The sequence below is a fragment of the Symphalangus syndactylus genome, chromosome 14, assembly GCF_028878055.3.
Source record: "Symphalangus syndactylus isolate Jambi chromosome 14, NHGRI_mSymSyn1-v2.1_pri, whole genome shotgun sequence".
Classification (NCBI taxonomy): domain Eukaryota; kingdom Metazoa; phylum Chordata; class Mammalia; order Primates; family Hylobatidae; genus Symphalangus; species Symphalangus syndactylus.
In genome coordinates, this window is record NC_072436.2 from 92,167,957 (window position 1) to 92,192,444 (window position 24,488).

Here is a 24,488-nt window from a genome sequence, read left to right on the forward strand (position 1 = left end):
CTGCAGCTTCAAACTCCTCCTGAGGCCCACAAGAACCCCAGGGCTGTGTGGGAGGTGGCACAGATGATCACAGCTCTGATTTTACATTATGTAGACAGTGAAATGGAGATGAACTTTCTAAACAAGCAATAAAGAACTTGCATGAAATTTCGGAGTGTAACTTTCATGGACTGTCTTTTTTGTTCTCCTTATTTTGTTTTGTTAATTTTTTTACCCCAGGTAAAAAGTTGAACAGCTCAGAGATGTAACTGTATTTTTCTTTTCTTAAGCAATTTTTTCTTCCTCTGCCTACATTCACCTTTTCTTCCAAGGCAAAGGTAAAACCACTGCTTTTAAGTGAGAAGAAATATCAGTTATTATACTAACAGGGTATGTGTGTTCAATAATCAAAAAATCTTGCCTATTCTACTTAAGATTTTAAAAATTACTTTGCTAATCCCATTACTGGGAACGTACCAAAGGATTATAAATCATTCTACTACAAAGACACATGCACATGTATGTTTATTGCAGCACTATTTACAAGAGCAAAGACTTGGGACGAACCCAAATGCCCATCAATGATAGACTGGATAAAGAAAATGTGGCTCATATACACCATGGAATACTATGCAGCCATAAAAAGAATGAGTTCATGTGTTTTACAAAGACATGAATGAAGCTGGAAGCCATCATTCTCAGCGAACTAACACAGGAACAGAAAACCAAACACCACATGTTCTCACTCATAAGTGGGAGCTGAACAATGAAAACACATGGACACAGGGAGGGGAACGTCACACGCCGGGGCCTGTTGGGGGATGGGGGGCAAGGGGAGGGAGAGCATTAGGACAAATACCTAATGCATGCAGGGTTTAAAACCTAGATGGTGGGTTGATAGGTGCAGGAAACCACCATGGCCCATGTATGTCTATGTAACAAACCTGCACGTTATGCACATGTATCCCAGAACTTAAAGTAAAAATTTTTTTAAAAATTACTTTGCTAATGTCTTTCAACTCCAATGTGTTAATGTAATTTCAGGTGCTATTGAGTTTTGACCTAGGATGGCATGAAGAAAATAGATTCCATTATTTTGCAACATTGCTCATTCCATAAATAAATAAATAAATTTCAGCAATATAACCAATTAAATAATTTTAGACATTTAAACACATGTACACAGAATATATTATTTCTATGCTTATACTTATATACATCAAGGTTTCTTTTAAGATGCATCAAAATTATTAGGCTTCATTCAGGGTCCTTAATAAAGATTATTGAGCTTTGTCTTCTTCAGGCAAATTTAATTCTAGAATTTCCATTTTTGTATTCCTCAAATTATGCTCTAGGACTACATGCATCAAAATTACATGAGAAAGCTTGTTAAAATGCAGATTATTGGACCCCACTCTATATCTATTGAATCAGAATCTCATGGGGAAAGTTCTAGGAATCTTCATATTTAAAGCTTTGCAAATGATATTTCTGCACCCTAAAATATGAGAAGCTCCATTCTAAAACTTTGGAGAGTTTTAATTGCAATTTCTGAGTTACGATGTCAGATACTATGTTTTTCTCTCTCTAAAGTAGGATAAAATATTTGAGAATTCTGTGAACTTTATTTTGTCATTAAGATGTAATTAGCAATCTTTGTGGGTCATGCTGGTTTGAAGTTCTCTGACAAAGTAGCTATAAGCATAGTTAATGAAACAAAGTCCTTTGGATTTAAAAATACTCACTCATAATGAGTATTAATGAACAAGATAGGTAAATTCCATTGTAACAAACTTTTGTGATTATAACAAATGAATCAATATGATTTTATTATAATAGTTACATTGCAAGAACTGATGTGGTAATTAAGATCCAACTGAAATTAATCTAGATAGTAAAATTTTATGAAAACTCATTACAGTTGTTAGCTTTCTTCCAAACGAACAACCTCAACTCCTCATAAACCGGATTTTATTTCCAATCCAAAACAAGTTATAAGAAGTCAATATATACAATCCAGTTCCTCCCACTAGCAATTCTATAGGAGCTGCTTAGAAAGTCCTTGCATCTTTAGAGCCAGAAGAGCCTTAAGGATAGTGAACTTCAACCCTTCTTCTTACAGATGAAGAGACTGAAGGGCAAATATCATGACTGACAGCAGAAACAGAAGGAAAATCCTAGTGTTCTGATTGCCTAGTCCTCCTACTGGAGTACAGAATTAAATGATTCTTCTGGAATACCTATTGTTCTCAAAGATTCAGGGGTGGGTGGGAGCAAACTTTTTTTATATATAACAGGTATGTTACAGGGTTAAAAAAAAAAAAAAAAAGTCACGTAAAACATGAGACTTGAAAGAAATGCCATTCAGTCACCTTGAGTTATTCGTTCTTTCTCTCCTTCCATTCAAGATACATGGTGAAAACGTTTAAAAATCCCAGTGCCTACCCCAACTTCCCTACCAAAATCTGACAAAACTAAAAGAGAACAGAGAACATGACACCCAAAGTCGTCATGTATAATTACTTTATACACATCCAGAAAGATCCAGTGTGGTTGAGAATAAAGCAAGTGAGGGTATTAAGCTCTTCTCAGATAGTTTACTGAGCATCTACTACAAATCTGGGCCTCACTTATTCACTCTATTATTCAACAGACACATATGGAACCTACTTGGAGCTAGAAGCTATGACATGCTCTGTTGATATTAAGATGAACAGAGAGGGGAAAGCAAGATTAAACCCACAATTACAGTGTGTTAGATTACAGACCGTAGAACCAGGTATTATGGCCACAACTACTCAAATAGGATGACTCAGAGAAGAATCAAAGTGGATATGACATTGGGCTGAGTCTTGAAGGACAACTGGGAGTTTATCTAATGGAATAATTGAAAAAGAAGAAAAAACAGTGGGGACAGCCCATGCAGAGGTATTAAAGGGTGAGGAGTCATCCATAAGCAGTTGAAGAGAGGATCCAGAGAAGACAATATTATAGACATGAGCATTGTTTTTGTGCCATCTAGCACAATGTGGGCAAAGCCAAACAAGTTTTTAAAATAATAATAATCTATCCTCCTTGAGCAACAGACTGTACAATGGTGAATGAGGGAGCCCATCCTTGAGAGCTGGCTTCAGAATGAAAGAAATCTATTCTCATATTTCCTCTCTTTAAAGCCTTAGATGCCATCCCAGCTTTCAAAGTCCACCTCTTCCAGCAAAACTGCTAGGATTTCCAGAATCCAAACAGAATCCTTGGAAGGAGGGAATGATCAAATCAAAGAGGGGATATTATGCATCCCCATGATTACCATAAAATTTTGTCTCCTTTCTAAGTTCCTTGGTATGTAGATCATAGCAGTTTTTTGCATTGGTGAGTGATGGTAGGTGATAGACATGAGCTCCAGGTTTCACTACTTTAAACCCGTGTGACTTCAGGGAAGCCACATACCTCTTGGGACATTTTTCTCATCGTAAACACCCTGCTAGTTCAATGTGGAGCTTAAACATGATGTGAGGCAGAGCACCCGTTACAAGGTCTAGCCTATCCTGGGCCTTCTATGGGGCAGCTGCTACCACTATTATGCAGTTTCATTCATTCATTCAACAAATCTTTACTGAGGACTTACCATGTAGAAGCCAGAAGGAATACAAAAATAAATCTGAATTGGATTTTGCTCTCAAGGACCTCCCAATCTATAGAAGAGATACAAGACCAAGCCAAATAGCTATACCATAAAGAAGAAAGCATTTACCACCAAGAGAAATTACTGGGGTAGTTGGGAGGATGGGCAGAGATTACTTGTAGAGTGGAGGGATTTGGTAAGAGAGAAGGGGAAAGGATTAGGGGTTGAGGATAAAAGAGAGGAGAAATGTCTGAGCTAGGCACTCTTACGCCTTCTGATGTGGGTATAGCGAGTATCCATTGGACCCTTTCACAAATGAAATAAAAGGGGTTCCGGGAAGTGTCACAACTCAACTCAGAACTCCCCACCTCTAATCTAAAACATTTGCCATTAAATCTCTTTACCTCCTATAGCTAGGGCCATTTGCAGATGGAAGGGGACAAGACAGGGGAAAGTAGCAGGAAGGAGGTGATGGGGTCACTGGGCACTGTCGCAGGTCAAGGCAGAGCAGACTCAGCGGGGTGCGCGGTAAGAGGGGGAGGGCAGGGGCGGGCCGGCAGGGAAGGGTGTGTGGAAGGGCAGCCAAGGGGCGGGGAGAGGGGTGCGGGCCGCACTCAGAGGCCGTCCAAGACACTGGCAAGCCGCAGAAGCCCAGTTCGCCGGCCATGAAGCAGCGGTTCTCGGCGCTGCAGCTGCTGAAGCTGCTGCTGCTGCTGCTGCTGCTGCAGCCGCCGCTGCCACGAGCGCTGCGCGACGCGCTCTGTCCTGAGCCCTGCAACTGCGCGCCCGACGGCGCCCTGCGCTGCCCCGGCCCCACGGCCGGTCTCACTCGACTGTGAGTACACAGCGCTCCCGTCGCGGCCCCCTCGATGCAGGACCCTCCATCGCTCTATGCCACCTTCCCTCCCTACTCCTTTGGCCCTCTTTCCCTGGAAGCTTGGAGAAAGACGCTTTGCCCTATCAAATTCCCCCCACGTTTCAGGGTGATGAGAACCCAAAGCTTGGTGGTTCTTTTTACCACCCCATGCCTCTGAGAGCCCCAGCCCCGCTCTTTCCCCCTGGTTGGGGCTGCGGCCGGGGGAGTAGAACTATTCCGGAGCCTCAGGGTAAGGCCTGCTCTCTGCCGCTGCTTGAAGGGAATATGGGTGTAACGCTCCTCAACTCCTCTGGCAGGGGTCTCTGCCAGAGAGAGAAGTCTTACAGGCCTTTGAGCCTTGGGCCAGCTACGTCAGGGAAGGTGAATGTGGGCTCTGGCACCCTGTGGTCCTCTAGGAATGGAGTGCTCAGGCCCTATGGCCAAGGGTGACCTAATCTGTCAACTGACTGCTGGCAGTCACACGGGCATCTTAGTGAGCATACAAGCCGCTGCTCTGCCGTGCCCAGATGTGCTTGAACTTCAGTCTCATGGTCTAATGGACCAAAGGCCCTGTGCCCTGCCGCTGGCACCCGCGCACCACCTCCACACTCACAGGCCTGATTGAGGGATTGTATACATCAGCAAGCAGGCGGAGGGCGTTATTTCTGGAGTAATGGGGTAAAGAGGAGAAGGGGAGCCTTTAGTACTAGTCTATCAGGGTGTCATCAGGTCTCCTTTCTCCCATTTAGGAGAAAAAGTACCACGTATTTTATAATCCTATTTACATGAAATGTCCAGATAAACTGAAAGTAGATTAGTAGTTACCAGGGCTGGGGAGGCGGATGGGAGTTACAGTAGGTGACTACTAATCAGTGGGTATGGGCTTGGGGAAGTGATGAAATTTTTGTAAAATTAGATTGTAGTGACAGTTGCGTGTGAACATATTAAAAACCATTGCATTGTCCACTTTAAATTCTATAGTGTAGAATTTACATCTCAATACAGCTGTGAAAAGAGAAAAGGAAAGAAAAGAAAGGAAAAAAAAGACAAAAGACAAGAGTATCTAAAAGGCTGGTAGAGGTCTTGATCATGTCCTAACAATTAGAGATGATGGAATTCTGTGCTGGGGAAGGAAGGAAACCACCCCCTCTGCCATTTCCTTTGAGCCCCCAACAGTCTGTCACGGGCCCGTTTCATAGAGGAGACTCACCCTCCCTGCCAGGCCAGGCTTCTTCGTGTGGAAAAGTTAAAGGCCTTCTGGGAATAATTGTGGTTGAGAGATACAGTTTAAGGGTTGAGGGGTTTATATTAATTAGTTTCCATTAATTATCTTGTCAGCTCCATTCCCCGAAGGAATGGACCATGCTGATAGAATTTGTTTCAATCAATCCACAAATCCATGCAACAGGCCTTCCAAGTTCCAGCCCTGGTCCGTTCCCGACAAGCATGCCGTGTTGCTCTTAAGAATGACTGTACTACTAACAGACTTTCTCACTTGCCTGCTACTTATCATACAGATTAGAAGAAACTGAGATCCAAGGAGAAGGAATAACTTGCTCAAGGTCCCACAGCTATTGAGTAGCAATTCAGGATTTTATCTATTAATTATCTTTTTAAATTTGCTCGTCTTTGTAAGAAAAACTACCACTTTGTTAATAAAACACACACAAACACACACACAGTTTCTCCAAAATTAGTACTGAGCAAAGAACTTCCATTGGGGGCATAAATGGGTGGGCCAAGTCCCAGTTCCTTTTCAATTTCGGCTTTTCAGTAAGATCTCTCAAGGTCTGTTGCTGCCACGTGCTGTTCTCAGGAGGGGACCCCCTTCCCTGGAAAAGGCTGAAGTTAATTTAAAAAAAAAAATCTTACTTTCTCCTGCTGCATTTCGGCAGGGTTTCAAGAATCCTAGAACCCCTCAAAAATATTTGATAGGGCTGACTAGGTTTGGGGGTAGAGACCCTGAGCATCCACCACCAGGAACATCCTCTCTCAGTCATTTAGGGTCCTTAGCCAAGCGTGGTGACCCTCACAAGGTTTCATTTCCTGAGCGCCAGATAGTTGAGAGATGCCCTCATCTTTCAAGAGATGCCCTTGTCACTCTGTGGAGGTTGAGCCTATGAAGGCCAAAACAGGGTAACTTTTGGCACAACATAGTGACACCAACATCCATATGACAAGACAGGTGCATGTTAAGCAAAGGGAGGGTTCTTACTTCAAGCCAATATTTCTCAAAGTATGGTCCTAGCCCAGCAGTATGAACATCACCTGGGAAATATTAGACTGCATATTCTCAGGCCTCACCTCAACCTACTGAATCGGAAACTCCAGGGGTGGGGTCCAGCAGGCTACATGTTAACAAGCTCCTCAGGTGATTCTGATGCATACTGAAGTTTGAGAACCAAGGCACAGCTCTCCAGGGAGGTATCATCTTAGAGAGGAAAAAGTATATTTTAAAAGTCCTTGTGCCATACACTTCCCTTCCCCACCCACCCCCAAACATGCATAACACCTATTTATTGCAAAAAGGCATAAAATTAAAATCCTAAACCCAGAGGCAGATGGAAAATGAGCAGAATTGAGGAAAGTTTTGTTTTTTTCCTCAAAGAGGACTGCAGGAAGGAATCCATGGAGGACAGACTGAAGATACAGGGAATGAGGGAGGAATGTTAATTGTCAGATCTCAGTGGGGGTAGGAGGACAGCATCAGTCTAACAACTTAGGGGAAAGATTAATCTTAGAAAGAATAAGAATACTTTTGAGTCCTGAGGGAAGAAGACCTATGGGTAAAGGAATAACTCAGTATTAAGACAAAGGACAGGAAAAGTGGACAGGTTCATACTGAAATCCTCTTTTCTTGATGAGGAATGCATGAAATGATAAACAGTAATTATGAGACAGAAAACTGCCATGATGGCAAGTTATCAGTTCATAAAAAGAAAAGAAAGCTTAAATTATGAGATAAGGCTTCCAGGAGGAGAGGATGTGGTCTTGCACTACGTTGTCATAGACTTTGCCTCTGCAGAGAGAAGGGGAGCACTCCAAATTCTCAGGGTTGGAGGAGGCAAGTACCACAGAGCACCTTAGGATTCAGCATTAGTCCCTCAGTAGATGTTAGTTTATGCTTTAGTCATTTGGGGTCCTAGTAACCTTACCTTCTAAGACCTCCATCCGAAGTTCACTATTTGGTTTAAGAAGAAGAAAAAAAAACAAGGAACATGGATTATAGCTGCTTATCACTGACAAGCCTGCTGCTTACAAATTTTGAAAATGGCATCATTCAAATTTTTCCTCCCCTTCCATATTTTATGAAAAACATAGGTATTTAAAATCTAAAATGTGATACAAAAAATAACCTCCCACATTTCACTCATTTTAATTGGGAAAAAAATGAAAGAAAAAAATTGATATAAAAAATTTCCTTTCCTTTCTTATTAGTTCCAGGCAACTGGAAAGAGGAGAAGAAAAAAATCTCACCTTGCCCATGGTTACATAAAGATCTTTGTCTCTATGACAACAGAAAGGTTGATCTGCTTGATATGGAAACAGCTTTTGAAAAATCTGTTAGTAAGAAAATGCTAATAATAATTATGGCAATTTATTTTTTGCATGTTGTCCCTACTGAACAGAAATTAAACTTTTAGACTTTGTTATAAGACATAATCCAGAGGCCTTGGCAAGATATTGGCTTGGTACAAAAGTAATTGCCATTACTTCAATGGCAAAACCGTGATTACTTTTGCACCAACCTAATACAATGTTCATATCAATCCAGCATTACTCTTTCCTGATGCTTTTCTTGAGTGTCTTCCTCTTCCTCTCACTTGCGGTGTAAATCAGGGTTCAAAACAGTGTTCAGTGCCGTAGTGTCCTTGAGAAGCCCACAATCTAAGTGGAAACACACCCCCAAGAGACTGGTATAGGTGTAGAGAGAAAGACAACAAGGCTCTAAGGAATTCACAGAATGAATTAATTACTATGAACTGAAGTCTCCAAGGGAAGGCTTCACGGGCCAAGTGTTAAGAAGCTGAACTGTGAAGAAGGAAAGAGGGGTCCTGGTGGAAGAACCACAGGTTAAAGTCGACTAGGGATTCCTTGCTGAGAAGCAAGGAAGAAGGTTGAATAAATTCTTCCCAGGCTTTGGGGGGGAAATATTTCTTAAGAGAAGACATAAAGTTATTAGAGAGCTTTGATTACTCGAGTTTGTGCAAAAAAAAAAAAAAAATCCCAATATGTAGTTCTTGACTAATAAGCTTTCAATGAAAGCCATTATTTGATGATTGGTTGCAAAGGCATTAAGTAAAAACCATGATTAGGAGTCACTTCCCCATGAAGCCTTCCCTGATGCCCACTGCCCCATCCCCACTCCACCTCCAGCTTCCCCATCCACATACTCACTTCAATATCCTGGGCTTACATATATTTTTGTACGTATCTCACCATAATGCAACCATTTGTTCAACATGTGCCTCTTCTGCCAGAGCAGGCTCCTAATTCTTAGCAATATTGACAATTGACAATTGGGGCCAGATAATTCTCTGTTATGGGAGCTGTTTTGTACCTTGTAGAATGTTTTCCAGCATCCCTGGCCAGGAGCACTGCTTTCCCAAATTGTGACAACCAAAAGTCTCCCTAGACATTCGGCAAATGACCCCTGGAGGGGGCAGGGGGAAACTCCTCCCCACCCCTTGGTTTTGAATCATTGTGCTAGAGTAAGAACCACCTGAAGAAGTGTCATTCAACTCAGGGTTCCCAGAATTTCACATGTAGTGTAATTGAAGTGTTTACTGAGTTTCATGATTAAACTGAGATAGCTGAATAGGAACAATTAACTCATGCAAAAAAGAAGCATGTCTACATTAGCTAGCATGTATTACAGCTAAATGTCATTTTTTAAGTCTCCGTTTTAGAAAATGGGGAAGTGAGAAAATACTATAGGTTCTGAAGGGAGTTATTTGTGTTATGTCAGCATTCAGGTCCTATAACAAAATCTGTAGGCTTCCAATCTATCATTTGAATGGGAAATAGCAGACATATCAACTTCAGGAAAGCAAGACCCGAAGCTTACCTATATTAGTATATTCCATCTAGATTGTTTTCATTTTATATTTTTTAGACTCACTCAGTAGGGAAGAATCAATCCCCAGCCCAAGATTCCTTAATAAAAAACTGGAAACAAACAAAAACCACCAAGCAGCCTGAATTGAGACAGATGGGCTCCCGGTGTAGGACACAAGGTAACAGCCCCCGGGAAAGAATCCATAGACAGAAAGGAGACTACCACACTCTTGCAAGTAAGACACCTTGGCCCTACCCTCAGCTTTCCTAAATCTGGGCCAGCCAAAAAATCTCAGAATTAAGAAAGTTTATGTCCCACCTCCCTAGCCTACCCCCACCACCACCACAACCACCCCTAAAGAAACAAAGGCCCAAGGTTGAGGTTAATCTTGAACCTTAGTTCTGACTCAGCTCTCCCAGCCATGCCTTCAAGGCAACTCTTAAACCTGACCTTGCTGATACACAGACTCCTCGGGAGAAGCTCAGGAAGGACTAGATTTTATTTGTTTAAAAATCACCCTGTTGGGGGAAGTGAGTGATAGCCCCTAGCAAGACACTAAAAAACAAGCAACAGAGTTCCCAAAATCTCAACGCAAGTGTAGAGCCAAAAGGTTCACACACAGATCCCTTTGGCATTGGACCCAGCTCCCTCCTTCGAGAGCAATAATTCCTTGGGTTTTTCTTCTTTTTTTTTTTTATTTCAAAAGCAGTACATCGGATTAATTCAGGGCTCCACTTCTGCTCTTTTGCCAACCTCTATCTTCTTCCTAAGCCCCTCAGTTGGCTTCTTTTCATGTCTTGAAATGAGGCAACAAAGGTCTCTTTCCAAAATATAATCTCCCAGAGTGGCTACACCAAATGGTGTCTTGGCCATGTGTAGCTCTGATCTTATACTTGAGGTTTTAAAGCCAGTTGAGTCACAGTGGTGAAGAGAAGCCCTGCTGCTCACTTCCACAGCTGAGAGGGCTGGCTCCATGGGAGCATATGTGCTTTGTTCCGGCAGCTCCCCTTGGCTGCAGAAAAATCATATTTAATGCAGATTTTAGCAAATTCCCACCCAGCTTTTTTTCTTATGAAAGGAATTAAAATAATCCCTCCCACCAGGCAGGTGGGCTTTCTGACTTGGTGGGCAGCTTCTAGCTGCTTCTCCACAGGGTCCTCATTTACTCCCAGCTTCTGCCTCAGTGGGAGATGACACCACCTCCTGGCAAACCACTCACAGCTGCTCTCTATGTGGCCCTGAACCTCAGCTCCTTAATGCCATCTCAGCCAAATTCAGAAAAGTACAATTTATAAATAAAACTCAACTTTCAGAATGAGGATTTAATCCCTTGCTGCTGTTACATTTGTCCTTGACTCTGATGTAATGAGGTTACGCTACTCCTGGGTTCCTAATTGCACCTCATGAGTAGCAGCAGATAGCATTTCTGAGCCCACAGAGGTGGGGATGCTCTGGTGTGACAGGGTAGGGTCCAATGCAGTCCCCAAATTATTCAAACTGATCAACAGGACAGACTGGGCAGAACTGGGTTCTAGCACCAGGTCCCCTTTCCCTAATTTGCACTGTAGATATTGGCTCAATGATAAAATCTCTTTGCTGTCTGTAAAAGGGACATGATGATTCCTGTCCCTGAGTGGGACCAGATATAGTGAAGATAAATGAGATAAAAAAAACCCCAAAAGTATGGAAATAAAGTTTTCACATAGCTTCAAGGTATTATTGTAACAATCTGATGATGCAGAGAAGACTAAAAAACCCACAGCCCATATGTGAGGTTGAACAGTAAATATCTGTCATCCAAGGGGCAAGCACCATGGAACAGTTTTGTTCCTGGGAGGTGTTAATTAGAGAAAATGACCCACTAGGTCTTCTCAACCTGAAAAGTGAGTAAGTTAGAATCCCAAAATAGCAGAGCTCATCATTGCCTTGAGTCTAATTTCTGGCCTTTTCAGCCCAGACTGAGCTGCCTCTGACACATACCTCCTAATACCTGATTATCAGTTGTTTTTGGTCCTGTCTGCCCAGCTACAGCATCCAAGCCCATTCTGGATCTTTTCCTCCCCGCTTTCCCCATCCCTAAGCCTCAGACTGGACACATAGAAAGCCTTCAGGCGAGACTTGCTGGCGCCTCAGGAACTATGTACTGAAATGTACAAGATAGCATGCAGGATCCAAAGACACCATCTCTGCCCTCCAGGAGCTTATAGTCTTCCAGATGTAGAAGAGTTATCTTCTTCTCAAATGACTACAGGGAAATAGAGAATACGATAAATGCTAGATAAAGATTACAAACAAGATAGGAGTTCAGAGAAGGGAATCATCTCTTCTAGCCAGAGTAACAAAGAGGCCTCACAGAAAGTGTCATTTGAACTGTGTAGTGTTTTAAGGCTCATTCTCTACAGACGCAGCTGGGCTAACATGGTTATGCCCTAAGCTCAGTTCTGGCCAGCTTAGAGAGACCACTGAGGAATCACTATTCAAAGCCTTCGGTCCTCTCACGGAGCACCAGCATATGCCCTGTGTTATGGACTGTCCATAGAATAGTGGATTACTTCAACCTGGAAACCTTGGGTGGGGCTCTGGGTAAGTCTTTTTTCATTTGCAAGCACCAGAAATCAATTCTGACCATTTTAATCATAAGAGGTTAACTTAATAAAAGGATAAGGAGGTAGAAGTATGCTGTGAAGACGTAAGGAGAATATCTGGCATCTTAGCAAAAGGAGCTCAGGGAGCTTCTCCCTAGATTTACAAGGAGTCAGTTCCAAAAATGACTCCTCTCTGTCCCTCTTTTATAAACTTCACATTTCCAAAAGGAGAATCTGACTGACCCAGGCACACCCAGCATAGAATCAATCTGCTCAGTCAGCAAGATTCTTCCACCATAATGTGGCGAGCTCTGAGGTACTGCCAGAGAAGGGGGCATTTTTGATACAGGCAACCTCATAATGGTCGCTACCAGAGGGGATAAGTTAGTAAAAAGTGAAGGCACACATCCCAGTAATTGCAGGCACTTCAAACCCATTCTCAGGCACAGTGGCTCACGCCTGTAATCCCAACACTTCGGGAGGCTGAGGCAGGTGGATCACTTGAGGTCAGGAGTTTGAGACCAACCTGGCCAACATGGTGAAATCTTGTCTCTACTAAAAAATACCAAAAAATTAGCCAGGCATGGTGGTGCTTGCCTATAGTCCCAGCTACTTGGGAGGCTGAGGCAGGAGAATCCCTTGAACCAGGAGACAGAGGTTGCAGTGAGTCGAGATCGCACCACTGCCCTCCAGCCTCGGCAACAGAGTGAGACTCTGCCTCATAAAAAGAAAAAAAAAAACGGTAAAAGAACAAATAATAATAAATAAAAGTATGTAGTATATCAGTTGCAACCAGCTTTAACACATTTACTTTAAAAAAAGTTTTTAAGTGTTGGGAAAGAGGTGCTTTTAATGACAGAGCTTCCTGAAGCATATCTGCAATGTCACTGCCTTGGCAACATAATATTCTCAGCTTCTGAAAAATATTTTCAAGAAATCATTACAGGTGATGCAGACATTCCCCAGGGAGAACCCAACATGTAGTTTTATTTACCAAAGTTATTCTTGTCATGTTATATTATTGCTAGATAAATTCTAGTTTAAGGAGATAGAGATTGGGTTATTTTGCTTTGTTTCTTTAGAAAACATTAAACGGGTTTTGAGTAAGGGCTTAGATATACTTACCATTTTCCTCTGAGGCTGTATATTTTTAATTTACTTGTTGCACAAATGACTTGAAAAATCCATTATCCAGGAATCTTCTTAACATCTTGGTTCACATGATAAGACATAAACTCCTCACACCTTCTTGGGTGCTCTGGAGTGGCTGTCTTAGAGGAGAGTCACTCAAATTGCACTTTCCAATGGGAAAGTTTCAACTGACTGATCATTAAAACAATCAATGCTCAAATGCAAAATCTGCAGAGTGGCTATCTAGAGTTGAAATATGTAATAGAAGGTTGTTCTTTATCACTTCTTATAAAGGCTATCAGACGAGGCCTAAAAGAGATATCTGAGCCCAAAAGAAAGATACCAATTGAGAGTATTTATTCTTCCTCTCAGTTGTCCTAATCAGAGGAAAGTCAAGATTTTGGAACAAGCCATAGGCATGCTATAGAGTTAAAGGTGACTGACCCATGACAAACAGAAGAATCAATTCCAAAATATGGAACTTATCTACCCCTACCCCCTGCCAAGGAAATAGAGATGTCATTAAATGTAGCCTAGGTGGCCTAAATCTTTCACAGTAAGCAGCTGTGAATTATTAAAAAAAAATACTTGTTGAATCTTTATCTTGTACTGCATGCTATATTAGTATTATGTAAACATAGATTTTTTTAGATTATACACATTTTATAGACGTGAAATGAAATTTTGATTTGAACCCAGGCTGGCTCCAGAGTGTGCACTCTTAACTACCACACTATGTGGTTTCAGGAGAGAAAGCAAGTGCCACTGGTGATGAAAACCCATTCCATAGAGTATGTAGTACATGAGATGTACCTTTTTTTTTTTTAAATTATACTTTAAGTTTTAGGGTACATGTGCACAATGTGCAGGTTTGTTACATATGTATACATGTGCCATGTTGGTGTGCTGCACCCATTAACTCGTCATTTGACATTAGGTATATCTCCTAATGCTATCCCTCCCGCCCCCCCCCACCCCTCAACAGGCCCCAGTGTGTGATATTCCCCTTCCTGTGTCCAAGTGTTCTCATTGTTCAATTCCCACCTATGAGTGAGAACATGCGGTGTTTGGCTTTTTGTCCTTGCGATAGTTTGCTGAGAATGATGGTTTCCAGCTTCATCCATGTCCCTACAAAGGACATGAACTCATCATTTTTTATGGCTGCATAGTATTCCATGGTGTATATGTGCCACATTTTCTTAATCCAGTCTACCATTGTTGGACATTTGGGTTGGTTCCAAGTCTTCGCTACTGTGAATAGTGCCGCAGTAAATATACGTGTGCATGTGTCTTTATAGCAGCAGGATTTATAATCCTTTGGGTATATACCCAGTAATGGGATGGCTGGGTCAAATGGTATTTCTAGTTCTAGATCCCTGAGGAATCGCCACACTGACTTCCACAATGGTTGAACTAGTTTACAGTCCCACCAGCAGTGTAAAAGTGTTCCTATTTCTCCACATCCTCTCCAGCATCTGTTGTTTCCTGACTTTTTAATGATGGCCATTCTAACTGGTGTGAGATGGTATCTCATTGTGGTTTTGATTTGCATTCTGAGATGGACCTTTAATCCAGGGTAGAATTTGACCAGCAGAGAAGGGAGATGTGCCAAACAGTAGGAACCATAAATGGCATCAGGAAATTGTGAGTCAAGTTCAGGAAGTACAAATAGTTTGATTTGCCTAGGGAGGTGCTGTTCAGTAGAAACATAATGTGAGTCACACAAGTAATTTTCAATTTTCTAGTGCCCACATTTAAAAAGCTTTCAAAATGTGAAATTAACTTGAATAAAACATTTCATTTAGTCTAGTATGTGTAAAATATTCTCATTTCAATATGTTATCAATACAAAAATTACTGAGATATTTTACATTCCTTTTTCTTACCAAGTCTTCAAAACCTGGTATGCATTTTATACTTACAGCTCATCTCAATTCAGACTGGCCTATATTTCAACTGCCCAGTGGCCACATATGGCTAATGGCTGCCATATGAGATGGTGCAAGTCTAGTGTATTGGTTACATGAGGGCAAGAGTGGGTGATACAACTGGTGAATAAAGATTGAGCCTTGAACGCAAGGCTGAAACATTTGTAGATAGGTTGGCCAAGGGGGAGGCACAGAATCTGTTTGACATGAGAATGACATAGCAGGAGTTGTCAGGAAGAGTAATCTAGATTGGTCAGAGAAAGCAATGATGGAGTGACAGGAAACCAATTAGGGGACTCTAGAATAGTCCAGGTGGAGAAAAGAATGGCCAAGAGTAGCAGTGGGTAAGGAATAAAGGGGCTGGAAGCAAGAGACAGTGTGGAAAGCAGAATCTACCAGAGACTGGGTGTTCAGTGGGAGAACAGAGGAAATGTTCACGCATGGCATCTGGTAAATTCTCGAATAATACTGAAGGGAAAAAAATAGTGCAGTAATTAAGTGTAGAGGAGGATAGAGGAAGAGAAAAAACATTCTGGTAGCCTCCAAAGCTTCATGGAGAAGCAGGGATTTGAGCTGCATCTTGACACTGAGCTATGTCCTCAAGAAGCTGATGGCTCTTTTCGGGAGGCTAAGTTTTCACACACAAAAAAACAGAGGATCATGTAGTAGAGTATATCAACAAACATCCAAATGAACAGTACTGATGTGACTTGATTGTTGGAGGACAACAGCACCAGACCAGGAAGGAAGAAACCAATGCTTTAATCCAGATCTGCCTCTGAATTGCCATGTGGTTTCAGAAAAGTCATTTCCCTTTTCCTAAGTTAAGATTCTTTCTCTGCAAAGTGAGGGGTTGGACCAAACGACTTTTAAGCAGCCCTTTCACTCTGACTCCTTGAGCCTAATACAATAACTGCAGGGAGCAGTCAACGATAATCAAAACCACCTGGATGTATTTTTAAAGCCTGTTCCAAAGTTTTCTGTGTAAAGCTTAACATGTTGGATGTTCATCTATACTGACTTCATATTTCAGTTAACATTGAAGCCTCAGCTCCCTCTAGGTAAATGCTGAAGACAATAGGCCAGTAAGTGAAGACATTCCCTGTAATGAAGCCACCAAATAGACCGATGCCTTTGAAAGCTCAAAGATTTAAAATCATTTGAAAGGAGGAAAGCTATTTTTATTTTATTCTAAGATGAAAGCAAGTTTATTATAATTGTGAGCAGCTTTGAAAAGAACACAGAACTTCTTAAGACACTGTTAAGTGTAGAACAAGATCTTAATGAATACAAAAACACCAAATTCTTTTGAATTTAAATAATTAAATAAACCTCCTCCCATTTCAACAAGTTCATTAGGCAAAAAACTTTAACTGTCTCTGATTTCTCTCTTTTTTCTCTTCATCTGATTTTGTAATGTTTTAGAATTTAGGGTGTAGCTCTAGCAATAAACTCATTATCTGTGGAAAATGAATGGATGTTTGTAGCTTTCTTAAATCAATAATATAGTTGGCATTTTTAACAACAGTTGGAAGGTAGTGAATAAAAACACTTCACTTTTGCCATGTGTTGGGCAGAAGGAAAAGTAAAAGCTCTGGCAAGTGACCAAAGGCCCTATACAGTCTTTGGAGAATCCAAATTGGTGCTGTATTTCTTCCCTGGCTCTTCTCTCCCTCTGCACCTCCTCAGCCTGAGGGCCTCAGAAGGCTGCCCTGCCCTGGAAAACATATTATACTCAAGCTCTGAAAAACCAAGGGGAGGTGAGAAACCTACTGTTATAATTTGCTTTATGCAATACCTGTCCTTAAAAAGAGAGAGTGTGTCAATTGAACTCTATTTTCCATTCACCCAGGGAGTTTGCTATCTAAAGCAACCCTGCAGTAAATCCGTCTATAGAACAAAGAACTCTTTGATAGTGCATATGTCTCCCAATTGATAGGTTTTTATAAGCAAGGATTTCCAGATATTTTTAAAATTTTTAATACATGTAGCATACAAAACAAATCTTCTGTTTTCTTAAAGGTGGACACTAGAGCCCTCCTGACTGAAGCTCTCCAGGTAACATTACTTTGAGGATTAGTTAACAAAAATTAAACTGGACAAATTGGCTCCTTCCAAGGCCATCTGTGTTATTAACTCAAAAGAAAAACAAAGAGGGGCCCAAGCCCCAATTCTGGGTACCCAGGAGACATTAGAAACCACTAGGGAGGACATGATAAGGTGGCATTATCTTCTTTAAGGTAATTAGATTTATCTGGGTGCTGTAAATTTTCCTGTTACTGGACTCTGACACAGCTGCACTGAGTGCTTGGCAATTGGATATGGCTGGGAAAGGGATCAAGTCTGGGCCCAGGTAAGAATTGATAAGAAGAAGCTCTAAAGATAGGATGGTCCTTCTGAGTAGTCCCACCTGGAGGCAAGGGGGCTGGGCCTTTAGTCTATACATTGTCCAGTCATTGGATGAGGGCTGCCCAAAAGAGAAGACATAATCCTGGGTAAGGTAGCAATCTTGGTCTGTGTATTGGTCCATTCTCACACTGCTATAAATACCCAAGACTGGGTAATTTACAAAGAAAAGAGGTTTAGTTGGCTCACAGTTCTGCAGGCTGTATAGGAAGCATGGCTAAGGAGGCCTCAGGAAACTTACAACCATGGCAGAAGGCAAAGGGGAAGCAAGCACATTTTCACATAGCCAGAGCAGGAGGAAGAGAGAGAGGAGAGGTGCTACACACTTTTAAACAACCAGATCTCATGATAACTCACTCACTATCATAAGAGCAGCAGCAAAGGGGAAATCTGCCGCCTTAATCCAATCACCTCCCACCAGGTCCCACCTCCAACATTGGGAATTACAATTTGACATGAGATTTGGGTGGACACAGACCCAAACCACATCAGTCTGTAAGCATAATTCTAGGAGAGCAACTCAGCTGAGAGCTTCAGCCACCCACTCTTTCCTAGCAACTGGGGAGACTGGTGCGTCAGTACTAAAGAGTGATTTCGGTAGCCCAACACAGTATCCACTACAGAAAGTAACCCAACTCCACTGGGTAGTCCCAACACAGGATCACCATCTATGCCAAGGGGCCCAGTTTGAAAGTCAGAACTAAGCAGTAAGAGATACTAGCTTGATCCTAACCAGACAGCAACCAGGAACTGTTCTAGGGCAGCAGTGTTCCCTAAGGGGTAGAAATACAGGGATCAGGATCTGGTGATTGAGAAAAAGAGATTGCAAGAACTAAGAGAAGCCCTACTCCTAGACGGATTCTGGGGAGACCAAGCAAGCTACAGAATAAGAAATCGAGACAAAAACAAACACCAGCATAGCATGTGAGAAGGCACTGCAGGTGCACTCCTGCCCTCCAAATATTAATATTATTGGGTCCAGTTTAGACGATGCACAATCTTCGCCAGAGTCATGACCAATCACAAGATCCCAGCACTAGGGTGAATGACTTAATTCCAGCCCTAAGGAGTACAGACTGTTTCGATTTCAACTTTAACCCACAACTAGAAGGGTTGGGGACCTGCAGATGAGATTAATGAGTAGATGGAGGTTCCAAGCTGATGAAGCTAATGCAGCCTTTGTAAACCAATTGAAGCATTTGTTTCAACATCTGTGGCAAAGGCATGTGGGCAAGGTGCCACCTACGTTGCCTCATCAGTTTATTTAAAAACAAAAGTTCAATACTGCAAAAAAGACTGAAAATATAATAAATTTAAGTAGCTGCATAGTTCTACAGCCATATTTTTTCCACAGCTGTCTCACCTTTCAAGAGAGAACTCACCACCCTGCAAGTTTAACCTCATATTTGCCCAGTTACCCTAATTCTTTACCACCCATCTGAGGTGCATAGTTGTGGTGTATCACCCTCTTTTGCTGAGACAGAAAGGGCTCTGTCCTTCCTTTATTTTCTTTGCTTTATGCATAGCTTTCATTCCTTTTTTGACCCTGGACAGCAGAGCTGCTGAACTGTCCTTGCCTGCGGCATTTTTGTCCTCAGTTCTCCTTGGCTTCTGCTCTATATCAAATGATACCGACTAGACCTTTCCACAATAGTTCACAAAACTATTGGAATACAAGTATGCCTAACTTCAAAAAAAAAAATGAAGGAAAGGAAAGGAAGGAGAGAAGAAGGGAGAGAGGAAGGAGGAGGAAGAAAGGTAAGCAAGCAGGCAGCCAATACATCCATTTTTTTTTTATTTTCCATTTGTCTCTCTAGTACAGAGGGTTAAGTTGGTCATATTTCTTCATTCAAGTAACATTTTCACTAGTCCATTCAAAGTCCCTCTCTGTTTTTAGTTATTTATTTTATCTCCTTCTCCCACTTCTGTTCCTCTCAACTCACCTTAGATAACAATCCTAGTGTATGTTCATGTGCAGGAGGAGGTTAATGTCTAGTGTTTCATTTACATATATTTTAATTCTGCAAACAGTATATTATATCTCAGTAATTTCTGGTTTCTCTCAGTCCCATGATTTGAAGATCCACCCATGCTACTCTGTGTGCCTTTAGACTCTCACTTCTACAGGCTCTCCTATTCAGTTAGGTGTGCACTGTCCAAATTTTACCTACTCCCTCACCTAGTAATGGACACCCAGGTTGCCTCCAAGCCCCTGATGCCACAATGCTGTGAAGAAAATGTTTGTACAAGATTCCTTTAAGTATCAGTTTGAGAATTTTTCTCAATGTATACAGGAGCGGAATTGCATGGTTATTAAGATCATTGTTCACATTGCTAAAAGTTTCTGGCATCATGGAAAGAATCATAGATGCATCCACTAGAGAGTGGGGCACCTTCAAACGGAGTACATTCAAACAGTTATCAACAATTCATAAACCTTATTAATAAATTCTGGAGACACACTTGAATGCTTAGGAACTACTACCAATCAAAGATAAATCAGCAATGAAGATGTGACATTTCTGAAATAAAAAATATAAGTCAGTAGGGAAAATGGTTTTGGATTCACAGGACCACATTCTCTGTGTTGCCTCATGGGAACACATCTGTTGTGAAAAGCACAGTGCACCTGCCTAACCCCACCTCTCTCCCCATTCCCTGGCCCCCAGGACTCTTTCTTGACCCAGCCATATCCACAAAGTCACCTGCTGTTCACTTGGTGTCTCTTTTATAGAGGAGGCTCTAGTTTCACTCTCCCCACTGCTGCCTTTCCTGCTCTGCAGCATCAACATCAACTCTGCAAAACTTCGGCTTGCACCAGGGCTGTTTCTGTAGCCACTGGAGACTGCCATTGCATGATCTACAGCTTCTTGCACTTCTGTCCGACCTTTGCTCCTCATCCCTCCTCCCTACATCAATCAAAAGCTCAGGCAACCTCCCTGGTCAAATCTGAACCAAACTGCTCCTCTGGGAGGCACACCATGCTCCCATTTGGAGGAGGAGGCTGCCTGCTGAGAGACTTCTGCTTCTGGGCTCCATTTGCATGAATGAACAGCTCTGAAGGGTTCTGTTGAAGCTTTTATGTAAACACTCTCCAAAATATGTTCTGCACTGCATTATCCCCAGCAATAAAGATTCTGGAATCAGAATTTGGCTGTCAGTTTTATTGATGCTGCAAGGGGTACAGTGGAATACGGCTTTCTCTTCTGGAAATTTATTGGTTTGGCAGTGCAGAGAGCAATAAAACTGTTTTTAATCAGGAAGCCAAGCGAACATGATAGCAGAAGAAATATAGGAAGCAAATATGCCATCACAAGAAGATTTCTCCCCACACTGTCCCTGTTCTTCTCGGATCCTTTGTTAAATAAGTTTAGGTGTTAAACAATGTCCTTGGTGGGAATGTCTTCGGGAATAGAATCAGAGACCAAAGTTGGATTACTTTCTCTAGGTTATATCATTTCTAAGAGATTATTGAGTGAAAACATTTTTCTGAAATGAAATTTCCTCCCCATTAGCACCTAGGGAGGAATGGCTGGTAAACTGCTTTGCGGAAGAAATAGAGCGAATGTGACATGCTTCCTCTCAGGAGAAGCAAGGTTGCAATGTCTGTCCCTCCACCTTGCTCACCAAGACATTGGATTAAGAATGACATGCTTTGGCCAGTATTGCACAGGGAAAGGATGTCTGGAGTCATTCTGCCTGGTTGTAACCTTGTTCAGGTTACTTAGTCTCTTTGTGACCCAATTTCTTCTGCTATGCAAGGGAAATACGCACCTTACTCACTTGTTGAGTGAGTAAAAGAAGGTCACAAATGGGTGTGTATAACTCACACAGCAGCTTACAACTGTACCAAGTCCCTTCTGGGACTGTAAGAAATCTTATTTTCATCTGCCCATTATGGAGGTGTTCTTTCCTAGCAGCTTAAAGCAGTCTGTGCTGCATAGACATGTTAAAAACAAGATAACTTCTCTCACCTTTGTTCTCATATTCCTGATACTCACATACTCACTTCCCACCTGAAATATTCTTGCCCACTCCCTTTCTCTCTGCCAGTCCTTGTGCCAAAACATTAAACCATTGTAGATACTCAATAAATGCTGGCTGCATGTTCATCCCTGCCTTGCAGTTGCTGTCTCCTGAGTTATCTTAAGCTCCAGTTCCATTAGCATTCACACATCATCCTATACTGGTTTTGCAATTCTGAGTGTCAACCTTTTCTCAAATCTTAAGTACAGCATAGCTTTTATTTCAATTTCAAGAATATTTAGATTGTTCCTGTGGGCATAAGTGAATGCCTGAAGGAAATGATCTCATAGACATTCCCCCCAAATGACGTGAGATGCCCATGTGAGTTAACCATAGGATCAAAGTTGTCTCTTTGGGATAATATTGAAATAGGCTACCTGGGAAAGATAGTAGAGATCAAGATGGGAACATGTTCTTAATGAATCTTCTGTTTTCCTGCCTGCATAATTTCCAATTGTATTTTCACCATTAATTTCTCCACTCTATTCAACATAGTTTTTGTCCATCTTCCCAACAAAGTCTATAGGATCACTCTACAACTATTTAACTATATACTTGGTGCCAAACCCTGTTCTTTACATGGATTATCCTAATTAATCATCACAATGACTCTGCGAAGTAGGAATTCTTATTGCAATTTTACAGACAAAGAAACTGAGCTGGAGGGCTTAAATAACATGCTTAGAATCACATAGCCAGGTAGTGGGACAGCGAAGATTTGAGCCCAGGTATGTCTGATCTCAACGTTCACAATCTTAACCACAAAATATTACACTCTTTGATAAAGACCAAGAATAAGTCATGGCACATCTCTTCATTGATTTAAGTTAGAATCCTCAGCCTGAATCCAGTTCTTGGGAACTCTGAAGTCTCTGTCTCTCACACACATACACATACACACTTTATTCATGAACTCAAAAGGCACTCTATCATAAATCTTAAACTCTTGGATTTCCTTTTTTCTTTTCTAGATCACTTGCCTACCTCCCTGTCAAAGTGATCCCATCTCAAGCTTTCAGAGGACTTAATGAGGTCATAAAAATGTAAGTAAGTTACTGCATATCAAAAGACATTCATAATTGGAATAGTGAAATTTTTCTAAGAGAAAACACATTTGAAAGGGGATAATTTTTCTAGGAAAGAAATTGTGTTTAGGATACTCACATATTTTTATCTTTGTAATACAAATAATAACTAGAGACCTTTGAAGAAAAGGTATGATTTTTAAGAGTCATTAAAATCCAGACAATTAACCTTGCTTCAAAGAACTGAATGCATTTTATAAGTGATGATATATCTTTTAAGGGGAAAAAAAGATAGATTCCAATCATAAAAATTCTTCTTCTGCTAGAGCAGCTATTCCCTTGTGTCACATTTTTAGATAACACCCACATAGGAAAAAAATGTGTTGGAAGTTTATTGTGCATCAGAAGATAATCTTTATATCTAAAATATATGACAAAGACACAGTATTTATAACTATATTGATGAAAGGCATTTATCAAAAGTGTAAAGCACCTGGATAATGCAGTATCATCTCATGTTTGTCAGACATAACTTCGATCATTTGTCCCTGGGTTTCAGCTTCTAGGACCAAAGTTCCCATACTTGGAGAGAGAATGTTCTCAAGGGCCCAGTATTCCAGCATCTTTCTTAATATTAGCCTGAGTCAAAGGACCTCATCGCCATTGAGTTCTCACAGTGCATCTCTAATCTTAACAATCCACTGGACTTTGGAAGCAGATTTGCATCTCTAAAGAAGATGCTACAGCATCGATCTTAGCTCCTTTGGGAGCCTCTATTGCCCTTTAGGGTATTAGTAAGCAATTAGCATATTTAAAATAATTCCTCAAGAATTACTGCGTATTATAGGAAATTCACTGCAGGTTACAGACTTGTCAGTTTACTTGAGCTTAACCCACACTCTTCTGCTCTCAAGTTGGAATGTTAAGTTTTGATAACCTTTAATGCATTAAGACCTCCTACTGAGAAAAGAAGCTACAGTTAAATAAGCAAACCAATAGGTAGGAATAAGATGAATCAGCCAAGAACAATCCATTCCTGTGTTGTTCAGAAAAGAAGTTAGCTACCTTAGGCTCTGCCTTTCTGTGGGCTAATGCTCTCATCAGTCTGAAGTCTTCAGTGAACCCTAACCTTAGAAATAAGCAAATGTACAGTTCGTGAATTTGAGACTTTGTTTTCAACCGGCAGGAAATGGTAGCTTATGTTGGGATTTTAGGGTAACACTGGCATTACCTACATGCTTGCGAATCATATATGATAAAACTGGTTCCTTTATTTTTGTATTGTTTTCAAAAAATTCAATTATTCATTACTCCATTCACTTATTCATTCATTCATTTGTACTCTTAACTCTGTGCCAAGCAACATGAAGCCACCAGGGATTCAGAAGTGAATAGAATATACTCCTTGTCCTCAGTTTGCTCACAAGTGAGAAAAACAGTCAAGTAAGTAGGTAATTGTAATTCAGGACGGATACCATGTGCAGGAGTTGACCACCTTGCAATAGCCTCAGCATGAGATTTTGGGAAACCAAGGGTTAAGAGTTATGAAACAATTCAACCCATATTAAAGCCTCACTAGAGTGACAGAATTGGGACCCAGAGATCCATATCCTAGTCTTGAACCTTAATATAAATACTATTTGCCTCTCCTCTCGGGGCCTTAATTTCCAGAGCTGTAAAACAAGGGAATCTGACTAGATTTTCTCAAAGGGCCTATGCAGTTCTAACAATCTATGGCTCTGAGTCAAAGATAAATAAGAGAAAAACTTGTCACATAAACAGGGGCTACTAAAACTTGCATTTCAACTGCACCTGGGTTGTAGGTGCCCATCAGTGCCCTAAAGGGAGATGTTAGCACTGTATGATTTGGG

At 41.3% G+C, this 24,488-nt stretch overlaps 1 protein-coding gene across 1 annotated transcript in view; it reads left to right on the forward strand.

The window, feature by feature from the left end:
* Positions 1-4,213: 4,213 nt before the first annotated feature.
* LHCGR (luteinizing hormone/choriogonadotropin receptor) overlaps positions 4,214-24,488 on the forward strand; it is a 60,902-nt gene continuing 40,627 nt past the window's right edge. Inside the window, exons 1-2 of the mRNA XM_055241841.1 lie at positions 4,214-4,436; positions 22,564-22,635. Coding sequence (XP_055097816.1) covers positions 4,267-4,436; positions 22,564-22,635 — 242 coding nt within the window. The 5' untranslated portion in view covers positions 4,214-4,266. The remainder of the gene's footprint in view (positions 4,437-22,563; positions 22,636-24,488) is intronic.